Source organism: Leuciscus leuciscus (assembly GCF_965113295.1).
Source record: "Leuciscus leuciscus genome assembly, chromosome: 3".
Classification (NCBI taxonomy): domain Eukaryota; kingdom Metazoa; phylum Chordata; class Actinopteri; order Cypriniformes; family Leuciscidae; genus Leuciscus; species Leuciscus leuciscus.
Window position 1 is genome coordinate 8,860,834 of NC_138727.1, and position 22,676 is coordinate 8,883,509.

Consider the following 22,676-nt stretch of genomic DNA (forward strand, 5'->3'; position numbering starts at 1 on the left):
GAGTAAACACAACCACAAGCCAAGTATACTTGGAATACTTAATTATACTTAAAAAAATATCTCGATCGAAAAATGAGTCATATAATCCAAATATACTAAGACTTTTCTGTCTGTATTTTAAGTATATTTCTGAGAAGAACAACGTATTTTTCTGAGAAGTACATAAAAAGTAGACTGAGAGTACACTTATTTTTAGTTTAAAAGAAATGTACTAATAGCATAGGCCTACTTGGATAAACTTCTTTTTCGTAAGGGGAAGCATGAAAGAAGAGGTGTCATTGTGTGGGGAGCCTTTTACACTGCTGGTATTGGTGAACTACTTCACTGTGAAAAGTAATTTAATGCTTTGGAGAATAGGAGAATATTGCAGAATGGCTCGCTTTCCACAAATGAAAAGTTGTTATCTGAAGAGAAATGATCGGATGTTATTTTTCAACGAGACAATTCTCCTGCCCAAACTGCAAAGACAACCAAGACATGGCTTGAGAACAAGTCCATCAGGCTCATGTTTTGGCCTGGTCAGAGTCCAGATTTGAACCATATCTTGAATATTTTGGTCTCACATTAACCGAACTGGGAGACATTTCTCAACTCATGAACTGTCTGAAGCCGTTAATTTTGAGTGGAACAACTGACTCTTCTTCCAGTAAAAAGCTGTCTGCAAGTTGGGGAAGGTTATTCCGTGGCAAGTTTCTTTATCTACAGTATTTGTGCAACTTTTGCTAATTTCCTGACCAGTGATTTGTGATTTAAAAAGGTTGAGACCAGTAAAAGACCACTAAATATTTTGCCATTTTTGGCTTGACTCATTTTTATTGCACACGAGTATACAACAACCGACTATTGTTAAAGCTGCTATGTGGAGCACTGGGTGTGTCCTGCAATAACCACAAGAGATGTGAAGTGATGCTCATAGTGGTAAAGTTAAAGTCATGTCTTGCATGAAAAGGCTAACTTCCTCTTTTTGTATCCTTAATTCTAATGCAGTGTTTAGTGAAGCGAACATACAAACATGTCTGAAATAGTTTCACAAAAAACTATTTGAATAAAAGCTGTGTAAGACATTCTGAGACGGTCTGAAAAATGATTACCCAACTACACCTAAATGTGCAGCATGTAAATATAATATACACATGCTCTGAGACTGGTCTGTATAGGGATGGTTCCCCTAAAATAATGCTGCTGAAAAAAGAGAAATGATTTTGTAAGTTTCAATCAGGCTATTCAGTTTCACTACCTCCTGTGACTCACACTATTTTTTTGCATGTTTGAATTCTGTTTGTTTTCCTTTATTATGACTACTGCCAAACTGCAGTTTGCTTACACAAGAGGAGCAGACACAATAATAGCAGTCAGGTAATCAAATTTAAATTTTTTCTGTCTTGGAATATGCAGAACTGGAAGCGCTTTAATATTCGACTGCAAACGTCAGCTTGCGATTGTACTATATATAGAGGTTAGATACAGATATAAAGAGAGTGCATTGATTGACTGACTATTTTGGAAATGAAGAACTTCTGTTTTCTGTTTTTCTGTTCTTGTATTCGCTGAATTATACGTCTTTTTTCAGAATTCTTTGATGATAAGAAAGTTAAAAAGTACAGCATTTATTTGAAATAGAATTTTGTAAAAGTGATGCAAAAGTCTTCACTATCACTTTTGATCAATTTAATGCATCCTTACTGAATAAAAGTTTATATATTTTTCTTTTTACAGGATGAGACTCTTGGGTGCGAAGGAGTCCATGATATTTTTTATGTTGATTTTGGCTCAAGTCTTTGAGTACTCCAGGACATGTAAATGTGATCAGAATTATTTTTGCAATTGCTCCTCAAATCAACTCCAACAGGTCCCAAAGGTTCCAGCGAACGCTCTTGGCCTTGACCTGTCTTTCAATCAAATTATGTCAATTGACATCAATGATCTCAGCCCTTATATTGCGCTGAAAACCCTAAACTTGCATAAGAACAAGCTCGGGTTTATACACAAGGAGGCATTCAAATCTCAACGTAATCTGAAAGTTCTTGATCTGTCCTTAAACAACCTGAAAAAACTGTTTTCGTCTTGGTTCCATGAGCTAAAATCTCTTCAGCAATTGAACCTTGTAGGAAACCCATACTCCACCTTGGGACCTGCTTCCATCTTCCAGTCTCTCATTAACTTGAGGACGCTGCGATTTGGTAGTCCATCGCTGAGGAAGGTACACAAGAATGGCTTAGAAGGGCTCACTCATCTGGAGGAGATGACATTTATTGGCAGTAACCTGAGATCGTATGAGAGCGGGAGCTTGAAAGCAGCCCGTCCCATCGGTTTAGTCTCTTTGAGCCTTCAGAATCTCTTTCAGAACGATCCAGAACTTGTCTCTACGGTTCTTCAAGATGTCTCCCACCCTGAAACTCTTCTGACCATCAAAGATGTCACACTCAGGACGAGCACTTCGATAGAACCCTTCAAAGCGTCGAGACAAGGTGGGACTAAAAGCTTGAGTTTCCAAAATAGCAGCACAAGCGACGAAGCGTTCACCTCTTTATTGAAGGTCATGGATGGTTCTCATTTGTCTTATTTTGGTCTCAAAGATGTACGTTTAGTTGGTAATGGGTGGTGGCAGAATGCTTCGTACACACATTATGAAGACTTACATACTGCCTACATATGTAATCTTGACATCCAAGGGTTCTTTAGGTTTAGTAGCATGACCCAGTTGGGATTTCTCCTGATGCATCTCCATAAGGTGTCTGTGATCAACAGCACAGTGTTTGTCATTCCTCGGGAAACTACTTTTTTGTTGAAAAAGCTTGAATACTTGGACCTCAGTCAAAATCTCCTGTCAGACCTGACAATCGAACCGACCTTATTTACAGGTTTTGGCGCATATCAAAACCTCAACACCCTAAATGTGAGCCAGAACGTATTAAAATCTCTTGGGCTGATGTCTCGGTTGGCAACTAATCTTAAGAGGCTCATATATTTAGACTTAAGTCATAATAGTTTTGTTTCCATGCCAGAAAAGTGTAGCTGGCCAGCGACTCTCAGGTTTCTGAACCTTTCCAGCACAAAGCTACGTACGATGACTGCTTGCCTGCCTTCTACCTTGACAGTTCTGGATCTCAGCGAAAATGATCTGATGGTTTTCAACCAAAGATTTGCTCAACTTACTACACTTATATTGACAGGCAACCGATTTATGAAACTACCACAGGGGGAATTACTTCCGGGGCTCCATACGCTGCTTATCCAAAGGAACGCCTTGCGCATGTTCAACGGGAGCTCTTTGAGGAGGTTTCAAAACCTGCAAGACTTGGAGGCGGGTAACAACAATTTTGTGTGCTCCTGCGAGTTTGTATCTTTCTTCAATCAAGATGTTGGCCATTTCATCACACTTCGAGATGGGCGTTGCAATTATGTGTGCGACACTCCATTCACTCTCAGAGGTTATGCCATTGAAAGTGTCAGATTGTCAGTCTTCGAGTGTTATATGATCCCTGCTGTCTCAGTGCTTTGTTCTGTGATCATCATAGTGCTTGGACTTATTGTTGTCACCTGCCATAAGCTTCACGTTGTATGGTACCTGCAGATGACTAAAGCATGGATTCAAGCCAAACGAAAACCTGCAGTTGGTCGACTGTCTGAAGAGCTCCGCTATGACGCTTTTGTATCCTACAGTCAACATGACGCTGAGTGGGTCGAAGAGATCCTCGTTCCAGAGCTGGAGAGCGCTCAGCCTTCGTTCGCCCTGTGTTTGCACAAACGGGACTTCCGACCGGGCCGCTGGATCGTGGACAACATCATCGACTCGATTGAGAAGAGCCATCGCACTCTCTTTGTTCTGTCTGAGCACTTTGTTACCAGCGAATGGTGTCGTTACGAACTGGACTTCTCACATTTCCGCATAGTCGATGAGCACAATGACTCTGCTGTCCTAGTACTTCTAGAGCCAATCAAGAAGGAGACCATCCCCAAGCGCTTCTGCAAGCTGCGGAAGATTATGAACTCCAGGACGTATCTGGAGTGGCCCGAGGATGAGGAAAAGAGAGGCGAGTTCTGGAGCAATCTGAGAGCCGCCCTTCAGAGAGATGAATGTTGACGCCTCATGAATGCTTGCCAGGTTTGTGTGACAAATACAAGCCCGCTCATAACTAGCCCAAAACTGGTCCAATGACCAATACAACTAAAATGTAATGTCTCTGTGATGCATTTTCAGATTTATTTTATTTTTGCAGGCCTACTGTATACATTGTTGTTTTTGTAACTAAAATGATTAATTGAAATGAAGCTGAAATAAAATGTAAATATTAGATGGAAAAAGTGACATTTAAAAATTGTAAATGAAAATGAGAAGTTTCCGAGAAATTCAAATTAGAAACTAAAAATAGAACTGATGTATAATGTTATATAACATTTGGGAAGTTTATAGCGTCACATTTCATTAAAATGACAGCATTTATAAGGCCATGTGTTATCAGTATAATATCTTTGTGTAACGTGAGCTTTGACAATGGGCTGTTATCTAAATTATATTTTACTGTAATGACAAACTGTTTATCTCCAGTATCATTTCAGCCATTATCACCACTGTGTCATATCACCTTTTCTTTTAATTACACTCTTTAATAGTTTGGGAATTGAGGATACTAATTGTTAAGAGTTTTGCAAAAAGAGATGTTTGCTCATTCTCACCTGATACAAGACAGTTGCTCAACTATCTGTGGTCATTGTTGTCTGATTCTCCTCTTCATGATGGGCCATACATTTTCAATAGGAGACAGATCTAGACTACAGGCAGGCAGTCAAGCACCACTCTGTTGTAGCATGTGCAGAATGAGGCCTGGCATTGTCTTTCTTCCCAGGAAAGATGTCATCTTAATGGCAGTCAAAGTCTCTACAATCCCAATATACACCTCCACATCAATGGTATACCTTCACATATGCAAGTCACCCATGCTGTTTCCACTGATGCGCCCCCATACCATGACAGATGGTTCCTTTAGTCTTTGGGACTGAGAACTCGTCTGTTTTTCCCAAAAACAAGCTGAAACATGGACTCAACTGACCACTGCACACATTTGCACTGTCTTTTGGACCATCTGAGATGAGCTTGTGGCTATATTTAACAGAGTAGCATGACGGTTTCTCATGTAATGCCATCTGAGGTCTCAAAGTTCACGCACTTAACAGAGATCTCCTGCCTTGCCCTACACAGCCTGAGATTTCTCCAGATTCCCTGAATCTTTTCACAATATTATGCACAGTAGATGGTAAAAACCTAAATACTTTGCAATCTTACATTGAAAATGTGATTTTTGAATAGTTTGACAATTCTCTCATGAAATTTAGCACAAAGCAATGAGCCATGACCCTTACGTATTACCAATACACCTGCTTATAGTGGACTGTTTCAAAACGGTTTAACTTGGATATTCTATAATCTTTTCACTTTTATTTTGCTTCTGTCCCAACTTTTTGGAGTGTTGGAACCATCAAAATCTAAATTTGTTTAGCAAAATACAATGAAGTTGGTCAGTGAAAACATGTGTACCTTTGTCAGTTAAATAAAGGATCAAGAGAATGAACGGAATCACAGATTCTTGGTTTTATGCCATTTAAAAAAAAAAAAAAAAACGGGAAATCGGGATGTTTTCAAATATGATATTGGGGAATATCATATTCGGGATGATATTTTCAAATAAACTATTTACCGGTATATTGATAAATCATTTATATTTAAAGCTGCTAAACAACATTCTATCAAATGAGTGTAGGTTATGGATAAAACATTTCTTATTAGTAGTTCCATTAAGATATTTCTGTATATGTACTGAAATAAAAATTATAACAAAACGTTAATTCAAGTAAATTGCCATAAAGAGTTCTGAAATCAAGCAGTATTTAAACGGTCCAGTCATTGCTTTTAAGGGTAAATTTTTGGTTCTTTTTTTTTTATTTCTTATATTGAACAATCTGTTTTTCAGATCTCTTTTTCAGGAAGTCTCATGATTTACTATGAAAAATGACAGCTTTAACATAGTATTCCACGGTTTTTGTCGCCACCTGTTGGATGTTTTAAGATTTGTCATCTAAGATAGAGTTTACACTTTGAATGAACTAATTGCTATCTGTGAACTCATACTGTATCTGATCAGTGAAAATCCTGGTGAGGTGATAAAGACCAGATCAGAGTGTTTGTTTCACCTGTTATTTCACTATTTCTCTGATGTTCTCACAATAAAATCTGCTTGTTCTGAGAATGAAACCCAAACCAAAGTAAATTTGTGCAATGATTTGGAAGTGTAAATCACAAGATCTCCATCTTGTACCAGTGTGGAGCTCAGCAGATGGCGGATGACTGTATCAAATGCTTGTGTTGCCAATTCAAGTGATTCAAAGAAAAAGGTTTTGGTGATTGGTGAGGGTCATACATATTAGTGTTGTCAAAGAACTGTACCCTTTGACTAAATAATATTGCATGTTTAAATAATGTAATCACAGTCGGTGTCCTTATCATTAAACTCACCGGTGACCTTTAGTGGGTTCATCAGCGAGACATTAGTGAACATACTGCGTGAGAATTTTATTACTTGGCTCCAGAAGTATTTGCAAGTCTTTACTTGCCATTAAAATCAGAGGATCTCAGGATAAGACAGCATTACCAATGATCTCATCTGTCAGGCTGGATGACGTGAAGAAAGGTCTCATTGAGGAGATCTTTTGTGTGAATTAGTAAGCGTATGATACAGTAAGCTCATTGGTCAGCTACTGAATCAAGACCCAGCGAAGAATCAAATTCCATCAGATCACAACAGGTTGTCATTTTTATTTTCACACTTTTCACTCTAGTGAAAATTTCTTATATCAATTTCTGTGTTCAATTTATATTTATAAACACTTCGCAGTGTGACAACTAGCCCCGGTCACCCATATACATTAATTCATTTGCAGACATCTGTGGGTCAACTTCTGGATGGAATTTGTCTCCTTTTAAGGATTAATCTCTTATGTTGTAGCATCTGCTAAATGGCAGATTTAAAGTCAATGGAAAGGGGAACTTGTTGCAACAGTGAAAGAACAAGTGGAAGGTCTCAGCTGTTCCTCATTCAGTCATTTTATGCTTTGCTCTTGAACAATAATTGCGTGGACAGTCCCATTGATGGTCCCTGGGGTTAAGTGTCTTAATGGCATATTCATTAGTCACCACAAGGGATGGAATTGGTTTAGATCATATGCACTACAATAAAAAATATAGGTTATTTGTTGGCATTTATGGGCCCATGAAGAACCTTTAACATCCATGAACCTTTCCATTCCACAAAAGTTCTTTATAGTGGGAAAGTGTCCTTTAGATTTTTTAAATGTTCTTCAAACTAAGAAAAATTTTTCTTTTAAGAACTGTTCACTGAAACGTTCTTTGGGGAACAAAAATGAATCTACTACAGGTATAAAAAAAAAAAAAAAAAAACCCGCCATCAAGAGACTGATCAGATTGTTTTGTGTCTGTCACGATCAAAGTATTGAATCTCTTCATCTTACGGCTTCAGCCACAATGTTTGCATCAAATGCTGGAAAGCGAAACGAACAATTATATTGTTATATAAGTGCTACTTCTTCAGAAAGAACCTATTCAAGTGAACATAACATACTTGGCCTGAAAAACAACCAAGCCATCAGTTTAAAAACCAAATTAAGAACAAATGTGCTCAGGCATGAAAATAGTCTTCCTTAGAAACTAGACGAGTTACCACCTCTTCTACACATATTATGAGGTGATTTGCATAAACAGGCACAAAGCTTTTGTTATTTTAAACAGATTACTGGTTTGAGTGCCAGAAGTTCTCAGAAAACATGTCTCACTTACATAACACAGTTAAAAAGAAAAGATACATGAGATGCCTTTTGGGGCTCATCAGATTGCTACCCTTAACCATTTCAAACCAGACTATCTTTGAATAACTTATAAGGTTTCCTAAGATTTCATCATGACTTCAGAATCTTAAAGCTGAAGCTTCACGCACAATTGAATCCTTAAGTTCCTGCAAGAGGTCCTCCAGTGAGTCCATCATGAGGGAAAAGGTCCCTGAGGCACCAAAAACATATACGCTGAATTGAGTTCTTAAGTATTCCACATATTATCTAAAACTGTAATTGTGTTTAACTGGAATTATTGTGTCAATGAACGTTAATAAATTACATTACTGTGTCACCTGAATTAGAAGGTGATTCTCATGTTAAATTTGATAAAACATTCACAAAAGTTTTTCCATATATATAAAAAAAATTAAAATTAAAATGTCATGGTTAGCCAGACTGGGAGAGTCATTACTTTCACATGTACTTCTGTTGAACCCACAAAGACTGCACAATATGGGATATAGTCTATTAGCCGCCATCTGCCAGACCTAACATGCACTCAAATGTATATTTGTTTTTTATATTTGTATATACAAATGATCTGTTCATGCAATTGCTGGGAATCGAACCCATGACCTTGGGGTTGTTCTACATGAATGCTTAAACATTTTGTAAAAGGTTTCTGCCAAAATACTACAGTTGTTTCTATTGTACACTGGATAAAAATGTTATGTAAAGAACTGGCAGCTGAAAATTCTTCAAGTTTACTGAAAGTTTAGCACAATTGCGTATTTAGGGGAGACCGGGGACAGTTGCAACATGGGGATGGTTGCAACATGTCATTTTTCTCCAATCAGAAACATGCTAGAGTGATGACACTCATACTGTACATGCACAGTTAGACCCTCCCCCCACCAATAAGACAGTAGACATATTCAACCTCTGCTGCTGCATTTATTGAAAAAAACTTGTTTTGGAGGTATGAAAGTAAATTTTTTCATGAGATATATTTTTTGTCATACTGTCCTGACATTTTGTATGTATTAATCAAAACTTACTTAGTTTGAATTATTGTTTTGTTGACTTCTAAATGACATGGTTAGCATGTGTCAAAGTCAGTGTGTCTTGCAGGCGTATGATGTTCTGTCATGGCTGATAGGGTCGGGGACGGTTGCAACATGTTATAAATTGCATGTTTAATAAAGGTTTGTTGCATTGCAAATTGCTCAATTCTTCCTGTCTGACACTGAAATATGGAGAGATTGAATAGCATCTGTAACACCTGCACACTGAATCTATGTAGGCCTATGTTCTACACATAAGCAAACAAAACTCAATAACTGTTATTTGATAAATATGACTAAATAAATAAATTATAGGCTACAATAATATTATTGAAATAAATAATACTATAATATTATAGTAGGCCTAAAACAGTTAATATTTTCAGAATTCTATGCTCATTGAGACAAAAAGCTTAAGTTAATTAATGAAATTAAAGATATTTTTAACGTGTTGCAACCGTCCCTGGGTTGTGTTGCAACCGTCCCCTGGGTCGGGGTCAGTTGCAACATCTGACTTCTTCCATTCAAATAAATACTGTGAACGATATGTCATAATCATCTTTAAATGGTATGGGTAATTAGCAGACAGATGCAAGTTTAATACAAATTTGGTTGGTCTAGTCCAAATAGTCTCCGAGTAACTGAGAGAAATGCAAAAAGAGTTGCAACTGTCCCCGGTCTCCCCCTACCCACACAATTAGGGTAACACGACGACACATGACACTTTCAACTAAAGTATACTGCATAATATACATTTTAATATAGAACCATTTATTGCTCATTTATGTGAACTCCTTCAGTGAGCGTACAAAGCTTTCCAGAAACCTCGTGTCACCACAATTCCAATTCAGTAGTTACAAATATTAATGTTAATATTATTATTTAAGCATTTTGGCAGAAAGCTACGGTTGCCATGATAAATGTTTGCAATGCGCCAAATCAACAAGTGCTGTGCGTCTGGCGCTCGATAGATCACAAACAAACAATTAATGACTTTCCTTGGAAGTGATTTTTAAACGGGTTTGTCAAATGTGTCTCTCAACCGCAATAGTCATTCAAAACGGCCGTACGAACGAAGGGGGGGCGTGGTTACAGTCTCTCTGAAGCACCGCTGCCCGCGCGCTCCACCACCACAACAGTCAGCTGGGGAGAGGCAGGCGTGTGCGCGCGCGCGCCGACCAACCGGGAAGCGAAGCGCAAGCCGAGAAAGACCCCGTTCAACCTCAACTGCACAGGCTACAAGTCGAGGAGATTTCTACCCACTACATCCATTCCGTCCCCATCATGGCCGACCCAGCGGCTGACGAGGGCGAGGGGGCCGCGCGAGGCTTCGCCAGGCAGGGCGCGCTGAGGCAGAAGAACGTGCACGAAGTGAAGAACCACAAGTTCATCGCTCGCTTCTTCAAGCAACCGACCTTCTGCAGCCACTGCACCGACTTTATCTGGTGAGTATTGGAGGACGTTGAGGTGTTGTTGTATATACACGGCTGCGAAGGGCACAGGTGACTCACTTGATGCTCGTGAGAGGAAAAACACTAAAACGTTTGAACATTCTCAGACATCCGCAGTGGTGTCAACACTGAACAAAGACGCCGACGGAAAAGACAAGCGCTTCGCGCAACGAGTCCAACGCGCTGCTGCACCTCTACAAGATATTTATATGCATTTGTATGTTTACGCATTTGGGTCATTTTTTAGCACATTTATTTAAGCTCTTCTCTTCATTAAGGAAACATGTTAAAGTGTCTATCACGAGAATGAAATTCCTCGCGCTATGATTAAGCCATCATCACCATCATCATCCTTAGAGATGGATTTTGCGGAATATGGCGCGCGCCTGCGCGTCTCGCTGCTGCGCGCAGAGGAATGCGTCCAGATTTGCTTTCTGTGCTGTAATTTCTCACACAGTCTCGCCTCTTTTGCAGGGGTTTCGGCAAGCAAGGTTTCCAGTGTCAAGGTAAGACTCTTTGGCCCCCTAGAGAAATTTGAGTCTTCTACATTTTCAATGTCTGCAACTGTTTATGCTCTGTTACATGATAACTAATTTCCTTTTAATGCTAGCAGTGTTGCAAACATGAGTTCATGGTTCTTTCAATTCATTTGCGTGTGTTTGAGGAAGAAATATAGTGAAGCTTTTTTGGTTTCTAGTGGTGGGTTGAAGAGATTACTAGTGACAGTTGGTGCTGTTGAACTCTGGGAGGGGAGACCACGCTAGTTGTCACAGACAGCACATACTTGTACGTTTTACGTTCTGGCCAATTCCTATAAATTCGTACAATTTCACCCATACGTTTCAGTACAGTCTAAAGGTTAAGTTTAGGGGTGGACCCTTATTTTTGTACAAATCACAACATATGAACTACAAATTCAAGCAGAAATAGTTACATTTTCTCATGAGATCTGGTTGTCACAGCTTATATGCCAATGAGTATTTCCTATATAGTTTGTTTCTGTATAGGCACATACCTTAACGTTTTAGCTGCAGAAGTTATTGCACAATTACACGCAAAACTGCTGCTAGAGAAAACCATGCGAAATTGAATTGAACTTTTGCTCTTTATTTGGTGTCATTGAGTATAGCCCTTGGTGTTAACATCCCTATGTGAATATTCAGAAATACAATATACAGGCAGTGTTGCCATGAATGTCAAAGCCCGAACTGCCATTATAATGGCATTTGGCAGCATTATCCTGAACACTTCACCTCCTACTCAGTTCATTAATGGGCTGTTAAAAACGCATCATCCACAATTACTAGATTACAGTGTTACTTACTAAGACAGCGAATACATAATAGCGGAAACTGGGGCTAGTTGTCACATAATTTACAATCATGAACATTTCTTGCAGCTGAAAAGCATTAAAATGACACAGACTTACTTCAGCCACACAACAAACACCAGCTACTAAGATGTAATGAACTGCTTTGTCTGCCACAGGTGAAACTAAAAAAGCAAGATAAAGATGATTTAGACCAATCAAATATGATTCAGTTATATGTGGACTTGGCAATTAGTTTCAAGGTAATTAATGAATCAAGATACCCCACCCCCTGCACACATCTGTCAGCGAAAAAAAGGAAACCTGGAAATCCTGCTGTGGATTTTCTCCATTTATTGTAGCAAAACCTACCTTGATCAAAGTAAAATAAAATAAATTGCTCAATTTTAAATGTTTAAATTCTATGATGATCAGTAAAAATCAGCTCAGATAGATCTCAGTAGTGACTGTTATATTAAACTTTACAGCACAATTAATACACTGAAATTGTCATCTGTGTGTTTTAGCACAATGAGTTCTGTACAAATGGCCTGCTTGGCTTGTCTGCGGAGATAACGCCTTGTTCCCATGTTTCCTGCCTCCACATGGTCTCCAACAAATTCTAAATTTATGGAATTGATTAGCATATTTTATCACACTTAGAGAGACATCTCTCTTCCATGGCTCTTTATCTTTGCAGTCTCTAATGTTGAGTACTGTACTAAATTTGTTTGTTTCTCGGGCAAAGTCATTTCTTAATATTCTAATAGTTCATCACTCTGGCATCATCAACTCTATTAGAAAGCTTGCCAACTTTAAATCTTGATCTGTTTTACGTCATCTCATGCCATTTTTTAAAAGTATATTATTGGCATGATACCAGTTTTAAATAATTGCTGTATTGCATAGTCCAGCCAGAACCGTTGCTGATGCAGCGGTATGTTAACAGTTAATGTTGATCATTTACTTTGTGGACACACATACAAAACACATACACACACATATAAATGCAACTGTAAAAGAAATAAAGATTGATTAAACAAAGCATAGATCTGGCCTCATCTTGTTAATGTTCCCTCTATGCACATGTGCAGATTGAACAGAGTGAGATAGAACAGCCTGCACTTTCCCTTGTGCCAACATTACATTTCTGTATTCATGCAAGAATCAATGTAATAATTTAGTCATTCATGTGGGCATTTAGTTGATTTTTTAAAGACACTATGAAATGAAAATCTGTTGTTGCGTTTGGTCTATGTCTGTTAGCTTCATCCATATAATAATGTACTCCTAAAAATTCACCAAATCAATGTTTTTGTTGGGAAATGCATCAACTAAGGAGAGAAAACAACGTTCGTCTAGTGATTTCATGGGTTCTTTAAATTCATAATGCAAATACTAACAGGTAAAATGTACATAAGATTAACATAAGATTCACGTCCCATCTCTCATACATAATAATAAAATATATTTTTTTGTATTTTTTGTGTAAGCATTTGTATTTGGTGAGAGTAAAAAATAGAAGGTAAGAGAGGAGGTCAGAGCTGTGTATCCATGACCTGCTTCTAGTAACAAAGGGATGTGTTTCAGACCAGCACAACAGCTATTTTTACCATTTAATTTTACTGGCAAATACTTGCAGACTGAAGTGAAGAGAGAAAGAGAGGATGAGAATGCAAACACAAGGTTGAAGTGAAGGCTGCGGTTCAATGAACCAAGACATGCTTGACATAAAGCATATATTTATGCCTTTGTTACAGCTGCAGTCAAATACAATGCTTTTTAATAATGCTAGCACATTAATTCAATCATTAACATCATTGATCTTTCTACCACTGCAAAACATGTACTTGATGTGCACCTGCGTGTATGTAAATCTATAAACCCAGGTTCGTATTAAATTACACAGTCATGAACAACCTGGAACAGTGCCAAAATGTGGTGTTTGAAGAAAGAACAGTTGCTGTCATTGTCATAAATTTCTGTTATCAATCCAATTCTTATCATTTATATGCAAGTTTAGGGTTTAAAAATATGCATATACTTTGAGTGGAGTAAAAAGCTGTCTGATATGTAAATGAGCCATTAGCAAAAATGTGTGCAAGCTGAAAACCAAAAAGGTTGGATAATCATAAACATTAGGCTGCAAAAAAAACAAAAACAAATAAATTATCATTGTTTTAGTGTTTGCCATTCCATGAAGTCTCTTGTTATGGTCACTTCTTCAGTTTGTTTTGTTCACTCATTTGTCTAATGAAGCTTGTCAGACCTAAAAATTATTGCCACTAGACAGACAATAACTATGAAGTAAACAGTAACATTTAGTTTACAGTAACATTATAAATAAATGTGCACAACTAATGGGACACTGGATGCAATGTTTGGAAATGTTATGATAGTTACTGCATGGACACTGAGGTTGCTTGGTGAGTTTTAAAGGGACAGACAAACTGATAGCAGGCCTTTGCTACAGAACCCTGTCATCACTGACTGCATGATTCTTCTGTAATCACACAGCTGTAATGACTGGAGGGCAATAATTGAACACAAAGATATAATTAATAAGGACCTTGACTCTAATTAAGATGCATGTAGCTGTGGGATTTAAGAGATTCCATAATGAATGTGTGTGAAGTCCTATTTTTGCCATTTGTATGCTGTGTACATAGACTGTCTGTAATTCCTTTTATTGGTAGTGATTGCTAGGACAAGCATCACAAGGCATTTTAACAAACCCCTAACCCTAAAGTTAGGGGTTCTCAATAAATTTCAAAGCTGAGTTTAAAGTCAGCATGAAACCGAAGCTAGTCTTTTCTTCCCTATTGTGACGTACACTGCCTGGCAAAAAAAAAAAAAAAAGGCTCATGTTTAAGAGTCTATGATTGGAATTAGTGTTGTCAAAAGACCCGGTACCTCGGTACCAAGTCGGTACTAAAAAAATTAAACCGTTACGCAGTTGGTACACAGTTGCGTCCTCTTCATAAAAACACTGAGACATGGCGACCGGCGTCGCTGCTAATGTGGTGGCTCTGAATCCACTCGTTGACAAGGAAGGAGGAAAGAGTCACATATGGAAATATTTTGGATTAGGCTAATGTCACGTTGCCATAAGGGGCCGTTCACACAGCGCGTTTTTTTTGCGTGCAAATTCGTTATTTCAAATGTAGACGTGCGGCATGTGCGCTCATAATAGAAGCGGCGCGGCACGCCTTTGTTCATGGTTACATAGCAACGACAGACGCCACGGGAGAGCAAGCGCTTGTGGAAAGGAGGAGAAAGCGGTGCGAACTACGCTCTCCATGATGACGAGGAAGTATCAGCAAATAATTTATTTATTTCTAGCCCTTGCATTAGCTTTACTACTAGATATATTTATGGAGATGAGAAATAAAAAGCCGCCCTGTACAGCTATGATCAGCTGTTCGACCAAGCTTTCGATGTTGTTCCGGAAAGGCCAAAGCTGATCAGTTGGTTTTTGTCACATGACCTGTTGAGATGAGATGTGAGATATTTTCATCTCGACCACGGCATAGCCTACAATTGAAATAACAAATTTGTACGCGCAACAAACATGATATGTGAACGGCCCCTAAAGTGGTATCGGGTGCGGTTGTATCGGGGTAGTTTTACGAGCACAGTATCGGACACCCAAATACTGTTATTAGGATCGGTGCATCCCTATTTATGTCATTAATATCAGTCCATCAGAAAAGCAGTTCTTGGCTCATTCTTGGCTGGATAACTCTTAGCAGGTTTAAGGAATTGGTACCGAGGATTTTCACTGGTATTGGTACCGAATACTGAAATTTTGGTACCGTGATAACACTAATTGTAACGTTATTGCAGTGATTATTATATTTCTATCATGTTATATGATTGGCAACTGTTCTTCTAACCCTAATTGATGGAGTGTGTGGCTTTTCATTCTTAAACAACCATGTAGGAAGACACTTCATTGCCATATTCCAGGATGACAATGTCAAATTGTGAAAGAATGGTTGGGAGGGAGCATGAAGAATCATTTTCACACATGAATTTGAGAAATCCAAATCTTAAATTCATTGAAAGTCTTTGGGATGTGCTGGAGGAGACTTTACAGAGTGCTGGACTAAGTGTCAGTACAAGATCTTGACCAAAAATGTATGCACCTCTTGATGGAAATAAATGTTGTGAATGCTATTTCCATCAAGAGAATGTGCACCAATAATTTCTCAGAACTGTTGCTAAACATATAACATGTTGCCTAGTATATTTTTGTATGATGTTAGATAGCCACTTGATGTCCAATGTAAAATCTGTTTCTTAAAGGTAAACCAGTTTCTAAACATTGTCCTGCCAGCAGCATTATAAACAAACCCGTTATCTAAATATTGAATGTATTATATGCAGAAAACAATACTAGAGCAAGCACTCCGATGATTTAAATCACTGAAGCTGTCACTGCAAGTTTTACAATGTTTGAGCTCACTGCCTGTGCGAGCAGAGTTATGGACTTCTGAAAATGTTTCCATTATAATCAATGAAGCTCTCTGCATTGCAATTAATCTTTTTATTTCCTCTACACAGTTCTTGATGATTTTTTGTCAAGGGGACGACAGGGGAATTTGGACCAACATACATAGATTGATTTGATTGGATGCATAGCCTTTGACGTCAAGGATAATGGGTAGCATTTCCCATATCCTTGACTGGAATTGATTGCCAAGCGTGAGGCTGCAATGGTGTTCATGATTTTCTTTGTGGTGACCACACATCTAGTGAGTCTGCCTATGCAAGAGCATATTTTCTATCTCTGCCATGCAATATGTTAGTGTTTGGGATGCACCGAGGTTGAACTTCTAAATACTGTGCAGGTTCAAACTTGCTTAGCTACCCAAAGAAAACATGTCTAAGAAGTCATGGTTGGAAAGTGTGTCTTATCAAAACAATGCACCAATGCGTAGGTGTGAACTGGCGAAGCTGTGCCACTTAAATTGTCTCTTGTCAAGAACAAAGTTTGAAATCAAACTAATTTGACAAATTATATTGTTATAAGATGTCTGTAACATAGGACAATAGAAATATAACTTCTATTAAAAGTCATGTCAAGGGGTAAGTTGAATTATCGGGAAAACTTAAACATTTCATTTACTTTAAACTATTTCACATAAATGTATTAACATAAATGAGTTGTTTGTAATTGAATAGGCTGCAAATAAACGCAGCCTTGGTGAGCAGCATAAGTGGCTTCTTTTTTAAAAAACATTTCAAAATCTTACCCACCCCAAACTATTGAACGATAGTGTATACAATCGCATGACAAAAAAATGTGTACAGTTTGCTAGATGAAGGGGGCTGTACGTCTTACCCTCTGACACATCTTACCCCACTCTCCTTTACATGTCTTTTATTGTGATATTGTCAAGAGTTAAAGGAATACGTCACCCCAAAATAATTTTTTTACTCATCCTCAGGCCATCCTAGGTGTACATATGACTTTCTTCTTTCAGCCGAACACAATCAGAGTTATATTAAATAATATCCTGGCTCTTCCCAGCTTTGTAATTGCATTGAATAGTGAATTTTTGAAAAGCACATCCATCCATCATAAAAGTAATCCATACGACTACAGTGGGTTAATAAAGACCTTCTAAAGCGAACCGATGGGTTTTTGTAAGAAAAATATCCATATTTAAACCTTTATAAACTATAATCACTGGCTTCCATCAACGGCCGTACTTGCGTTCACGAGAGAGTCTAGTTCCAGTGTAAGGGTGACCTCTGACCCAACGTAAGACATTCACGTGGTTTGTAATTTTTCTTTAAAACTTCTAATTCATGACCGGCATTTTGTTTTGCTCTATCCTCTGCACTTCCGTGTTCGTCAATTCTCACCTGAGCTTACGCTACGCCTGCGTCATACGTCGAGTCAGAGGTCACCCTTTCGCTGGAACTGGACTCTCTTTATAAAGGTTTAAATCGCTTAGCTTCAGAAGGCCTTTATTAACCCACTGGAGTCGTGTGGTTTACTTTTATGATGGATGGATGTGCTTTTCAAAAAGTCAGGCACTATTCTATGCCATTATAAAGCTTGGAAGAGCCAGGATATTATTTATTATATCTCCGATTGTGTTCGGCTGAAAGAAGGAAGTCATATGCACCTACGAAGGTTTAAGGGTGAGTAAATTTAATAAAGTCATTTTTGGGTGGCCTGAAAGGAATAGATCCTTTCAACAGGGCCTATAGAAAAAACTATATTAGCGTCCACACCAACGCACCATAACGTTGTGTTTATTATAAGCACACACTGCAGTTTTGTCGTCGGCCACTTTGAATGCTCAAGCTCTTTAAAGCAGGATGGATTCTGATTGGCTGGCAATGTTTTTATCGTTCATCAGCTAGAAAAAAAAATAACTCTGAAAGTGATGCCAAAGATATTGTTACTCTGTGTAATTATTGTTATAGTTGTGGTGTGGACTGTGCTATTGTTACATTTTGAATGTTTTTTTAAAACGAAATCTTTATCGCTATAGTTATCATCCTTGGTATGAACGGGCCTTTAAGCTGAGGCAGACTATAAACTTGACATTTAGCAGAGAGAACAGTTCCACCCTCTTTAACCCTTAGGTCTTGTTGCTAGGCAACAACTGACAGCTTACAGAGGGAATGTCCTGGAATGCTTCTGTGGAAAAGGGGAAGGGTGTGCCGAATAGAATAGACTGTTAACATGTGAAGGGGAGATCCTGTAGCCTCAGTCTGGCCGCTGTAACCTGACCGTCCCTGCCTCCTCCTTTATGTAACTAAGCATGAATTCCAGTTGCTGGAATGTGCGTGTCAGATTAGCTAGACTTGCCATTTGTACATGCATGTGGTTCCCACCCTCAGGTATATATTTTTTTTATTTCCCAGGTCTGTCAAGTTCGGCCAGAAATTCAGGAGGGAAAAATATACATTGTACAAGAAAAAGTGTTTTTTCCGTGAAACAGATTTGCAGTTAAATCACAGATCGCAACAGTTGCCACTGAGTTAGCAACCTCATAAATAATTGATCTAACGATGTATATTTAATAATCTGGTTAATAATGAATGCTAAATCCCAGTGATTAAAGACTGAAGGCCTATAATGTTTTGTTGTTGTTTTGTGTTTCTGTCTGTTTCTTTATGGTTGTCAATCCAGTTTTATTAGTCAAAAATTGCACAGTTTATATTGCATATTTACAGAAAGCATATTTAATAAGCATATGTTTCAGGTATAAAAAAGTTAAAGAAAATGAAACAAATCCGAAAGTGTAGTGCAGACAAAACACACTTGTCTCCACACGTCTGAATATATCATGTTGTGATGCTTCAAGTAAATTGATCATGTTAATGCATATTTTTTCACTGGAAAACAAGTCAAATAAAATAAAATAGTCATAAGCAGTACATGTTTTAGTACATGTACAGTCTTACAGTAAAGTCTTAAAGACTTTAAAAGGAATTTGAATATGTACAGTATGATGGCTGACAATCATAACCTGATAAGAACATGTTCAGTCACCTTGTCAGCATCATACTGTACATATTCTAATTCCTTTTAAAGTCTTTAAGACTTTACTGTAAGACTACTAGTACATGTACTGCTTATGACAATTTTATTTTATTTGACTTGTTTTCCAGTGAAAAAATATGCATTAACATGATTAATTTACTTGGAACAACACATCATGATATATTCAGATGTGTGGAGACAAGTGTGTTTTTTTGTCTGCACTGCACTTTCGGATTTGTTTCATTTTCTTTAACTTGTTTATACCTGAAACATATGCTTATTATAAAATATATGCTAATTATCTCATACAGTGTTGCTTCTCAAGTATATTTATCTTGATTTAAATATTTTATAGATATTTTAACCAGACAAATAAGACCAAATTACTTGTAAAGACAGGGATTTTTGGAGTGCTCGGTTTAATTTGTTCAGTGCTGATCGGGGCTTAGCTGGCAGATCATTTAGCGGTTTATGATTATTGGCTTTACTTTCCACACTGTTAGACAGATTATAAAAAGAGCAGCTTTTATTTGTTCCCATCCCATGCTTTTAGGGATACAGGCTGTTTTGAATATTTTCAGAAGGGGCATTATCTAATGAAGCATTATGAACAGATTACATTTTTTTTTTTATTCTTCTAGTGCTAGTGACAATATCATATTTAGACATATCAATACACGTATCAATGCCCATGCATTCACTTGGCAAACATTCTGAAGTGATTTACAGGGACTTTAATGTCATACATTTATCATTATGTAAATTTTTTGGCTAATTTGATTTATTCTAAAACAGATTTTTAGATGTTTTGCAGAATTTTCCTCTTAAATCAGTAAAAAAAAAAAAGTTATCTTATTTCGTGTGGGCCTACATGAACTTGATGGGATCCCTAATGGGAATGGTTTGGGCTCCTTTAGCATGTGATATGTATTCATAGTTTCACCAAACGCTAGTTTAACATTATATGTAGAGATTTAGGTGTGAATGTCACCCGTTATTTGTTCGGATAACTGTGATGAATATGAGCATTTGTCATTATCCCACCTTGTTGCTCTTCTTGTTTTTATTGGCCAGAGAATTTGGGGTTTTGGTGATTTATAATCGTTTAGTAAGTATTATACTTTCAGAGGCACATTCTGGTATAACTTCACGCTGTGAGGTTTATGATAAAGCAGTAGCCTATACCAATTAGGCAAATACAGGCGAGAAGAGCAAGATTTTCTTGGCTCCGGTACACAATGCAACTAAACCAGCAAGACTCATGTGTATGATTATGCAAAGTTTAATTACATATATGGCACCTTTTATTTGTTGATTGAACGATAGTTTCACATTTCGTTTTCTGTATATGTAAATACAGCCCAGAGCATTACATGGTGTTATGAAGAAATAAACGTGATAATCTTCTCAAACTGCTCAGATTCTTGTCAGTGTTGTTATTGAAGTGAATTTTAGTTCTGTTTATAGTAAATTGAAATAAAATAAAAAAGAAATATTTGATGCAAAACTTAAACTAGTTGTTTGCAACTAACTGAATTACTGAAATAAAATTAGCTGATGTACTGAAATAAAAAGCCAAACAGAAATACGTAAAATAAAAGTATTGAAAATGACAAAAGCACATAACAAAATTGGTACAACTAAAATGAAAACTTTAAATATACAAATACAAGTTAATTTAACATGTATAAGTACTATAATAGTATATAAATAATACTAAAATAACACTTTTTAAGGTCAATAGCCAGAAGCACAAATGTCCTCCATCTCATCCTCTAAAGATGTACCTCCTGAAGAATATCAGCTTTTGGAGATATACAGTATTTGGTCACTTTGGAGCTTTGCGAAAATATGTCTGAATGTTGCATTAGACCACAAAATATCTACTGTAACCGCATGGCATCTGCAAACAAATGATACTACAGCTTTCCTGAGAACTAAGGGAGCATTTACTAACAACCAGAAAGTCTCCAAATAATATTTGTCTTCATTCTGAACTGTGTATCTACCTATTTAGCATTTTAAAAAAGAACTGTGCTTATGCTTTCTTTAGTATTTTGATATTGAATACAATACAAAAAATGAATATATTTTGGGGTCACTTGATGAAGTGTTCTCTCTCTCTCTCTCTCTCTCTCTCTCTCTCTCCCCCAGTGTGTGGTTTCGTGGTCCACAAACGCTGCCATGAATTTGTTACTTTTTCCTGCCCAGGGGCCGACAAGGGCCCTGCATCAGATGTAAGTGAAGCCTTACTAGACAACAAGAAACTCCCTCACCCACCCCCTTTCTATCCACCAGCTTCTCTTGCGCCATCTTTTCTGATGAAAATACACTTCCTTTCAGTTGAAATAAACTACTTCCTGTGACTAAGCAGTACACACATACACACATACACACACTTATTCATGTATACACACTGCTTGGTGAGCAGTTTAAATATTTATTAAATGGTAACTGATTATGTACTGTTTAATGAAGCCTAACACTAATCATGTTCCTCGTGTGTTTGCTTGCACTATATAATCACGTGCACACAGGCAGAGACATCGGTTTTCTCTTCTCTAATCTCTATTTATAACCACGCTTCCTCCCTGTATGTGTAAAAGCAGGCGCACACATGCAACACATCCTGTGTTGTGCTTTGTTTCTGCATTGCTGCCAATTATATTTGTTTTCCTTTGAATGATGCTGTACATGACAAGTGGTGATTGTTGCATCTCTGTTGTGTAGAAAAGCTTGAATATCTTGACCTTTACACCATTGACTCCTGTATAAAAGCTTGTAGGATGTGTTGAATAATTAGATCATTAACTTGCTTTTGTTTAATTGTTTAACTTGCACTTGCTGGCATCATTTAAACAAAGGGAAGGCAGCAATCAAAATTCTGCTTCTTCATATAGCTGCACTTTATTTATTTTTATAGGAATATTTGCAGCATTTAATTTCTTGGGTCTCTACATTGGCGCCCCCTAGCTGTAGAAATTTAGCATATTGTTTCATATAGTGCCTCGACATCCACTGAATTGTTTTTTGATTCCTTCTTGTATGTCTCACTGCTGTTCGCCCTTTGCTAAGCTCTATCCATTTTTCTGTCCATATTTTTTGCAATTATTTTTTAAATCAAAGTCCATAGTCGAGAGAAGACTTTATTGGAAAGCAATTACAACTGATAATAAAAGTGTAGGGTTAACAATAAAATACAACTAGAACCATAAAAAACATCAAGTAAAGCATTGCTTGAAAATTAATTATTTCGTTTTTTAGCTAGTTGCCAATGTAACATTTCTTATTTTTCATTTAGTTTAACTTGATGTACTAAAATAACTAAGTAAACCTGAAATGAAATATATTAAAAACTATTTAGACATAATTGAAGTAAACCTGAAACATAAAACTTGAACATGAAAAAAACACCCAGCAAAATTACTAAATCTTCAGCCATAATTAAAATGATGACAGAAAATATATAAATGAAAACTTGTTCAAAATATCATTATTTT

General features: G+C 37.3%; 2 protein-coding genes across 3 annotated transcripts in view; both read left to right on the plus strand.

The window, feature by feature from the left end:
• The first annotated feature begins 1,216 nt into the window (after nucleotides 1-1,216).
• On the plus strand, nucleotides 1,217-6,250 carry tlr2 (toll-like receptor 2). Its single transcript, XM_082162733.1, has 2 exons — nucleotides 1,217-1,356; nucleotides 1,717-6,250. The coding sequence occupies exons 1-2, from the start codon at nucleotides 1,265-1,267 to the stop codon at nucleotides 4,082-4,084; spliced, it is 2,460 nt and encodes an 819-aa protein (XP_082018859.1). The 5' UTR covers nucleotides 1,217-1,264; the 3' UTR covers nucleotides 4,085-6,250.
• A 3,771-nt stretch (nucleotides 6,251-10,021) lies between these two features.
• The window catches only part of prkcba (protein kinase C, beta a), a 30,213-nt gene continuing 17,558 nt past the window's right edge, over nucleotides 10,022-22,676 (plus strand). The window contains exons 1-3 of one of the 2 annotated variants that reach the window (XM_082165886.1): nucleotides 10,022-10,351; nucleotides 10,832-10,863; nucleotides 21,331-21,413. In XM_082165886.1, coding sequence (XP_082022012.1) covers nucleotides 10,191-10,351; nucleotides 10,832-10,863; nucleotides 21,331-21,413 — 276 coding nt within the window. In that variant the 5' untranslated portion in view covers nucleotides 10,022-10,190. The remainder of the gene's footprint in view (nucleotides 10,352-10,831; nucleotides 10,864-21,330; nucleotides 21,414-22,676) is intronic. The other variant, XM_082165885.1, reaches the window with a different exon arrangement.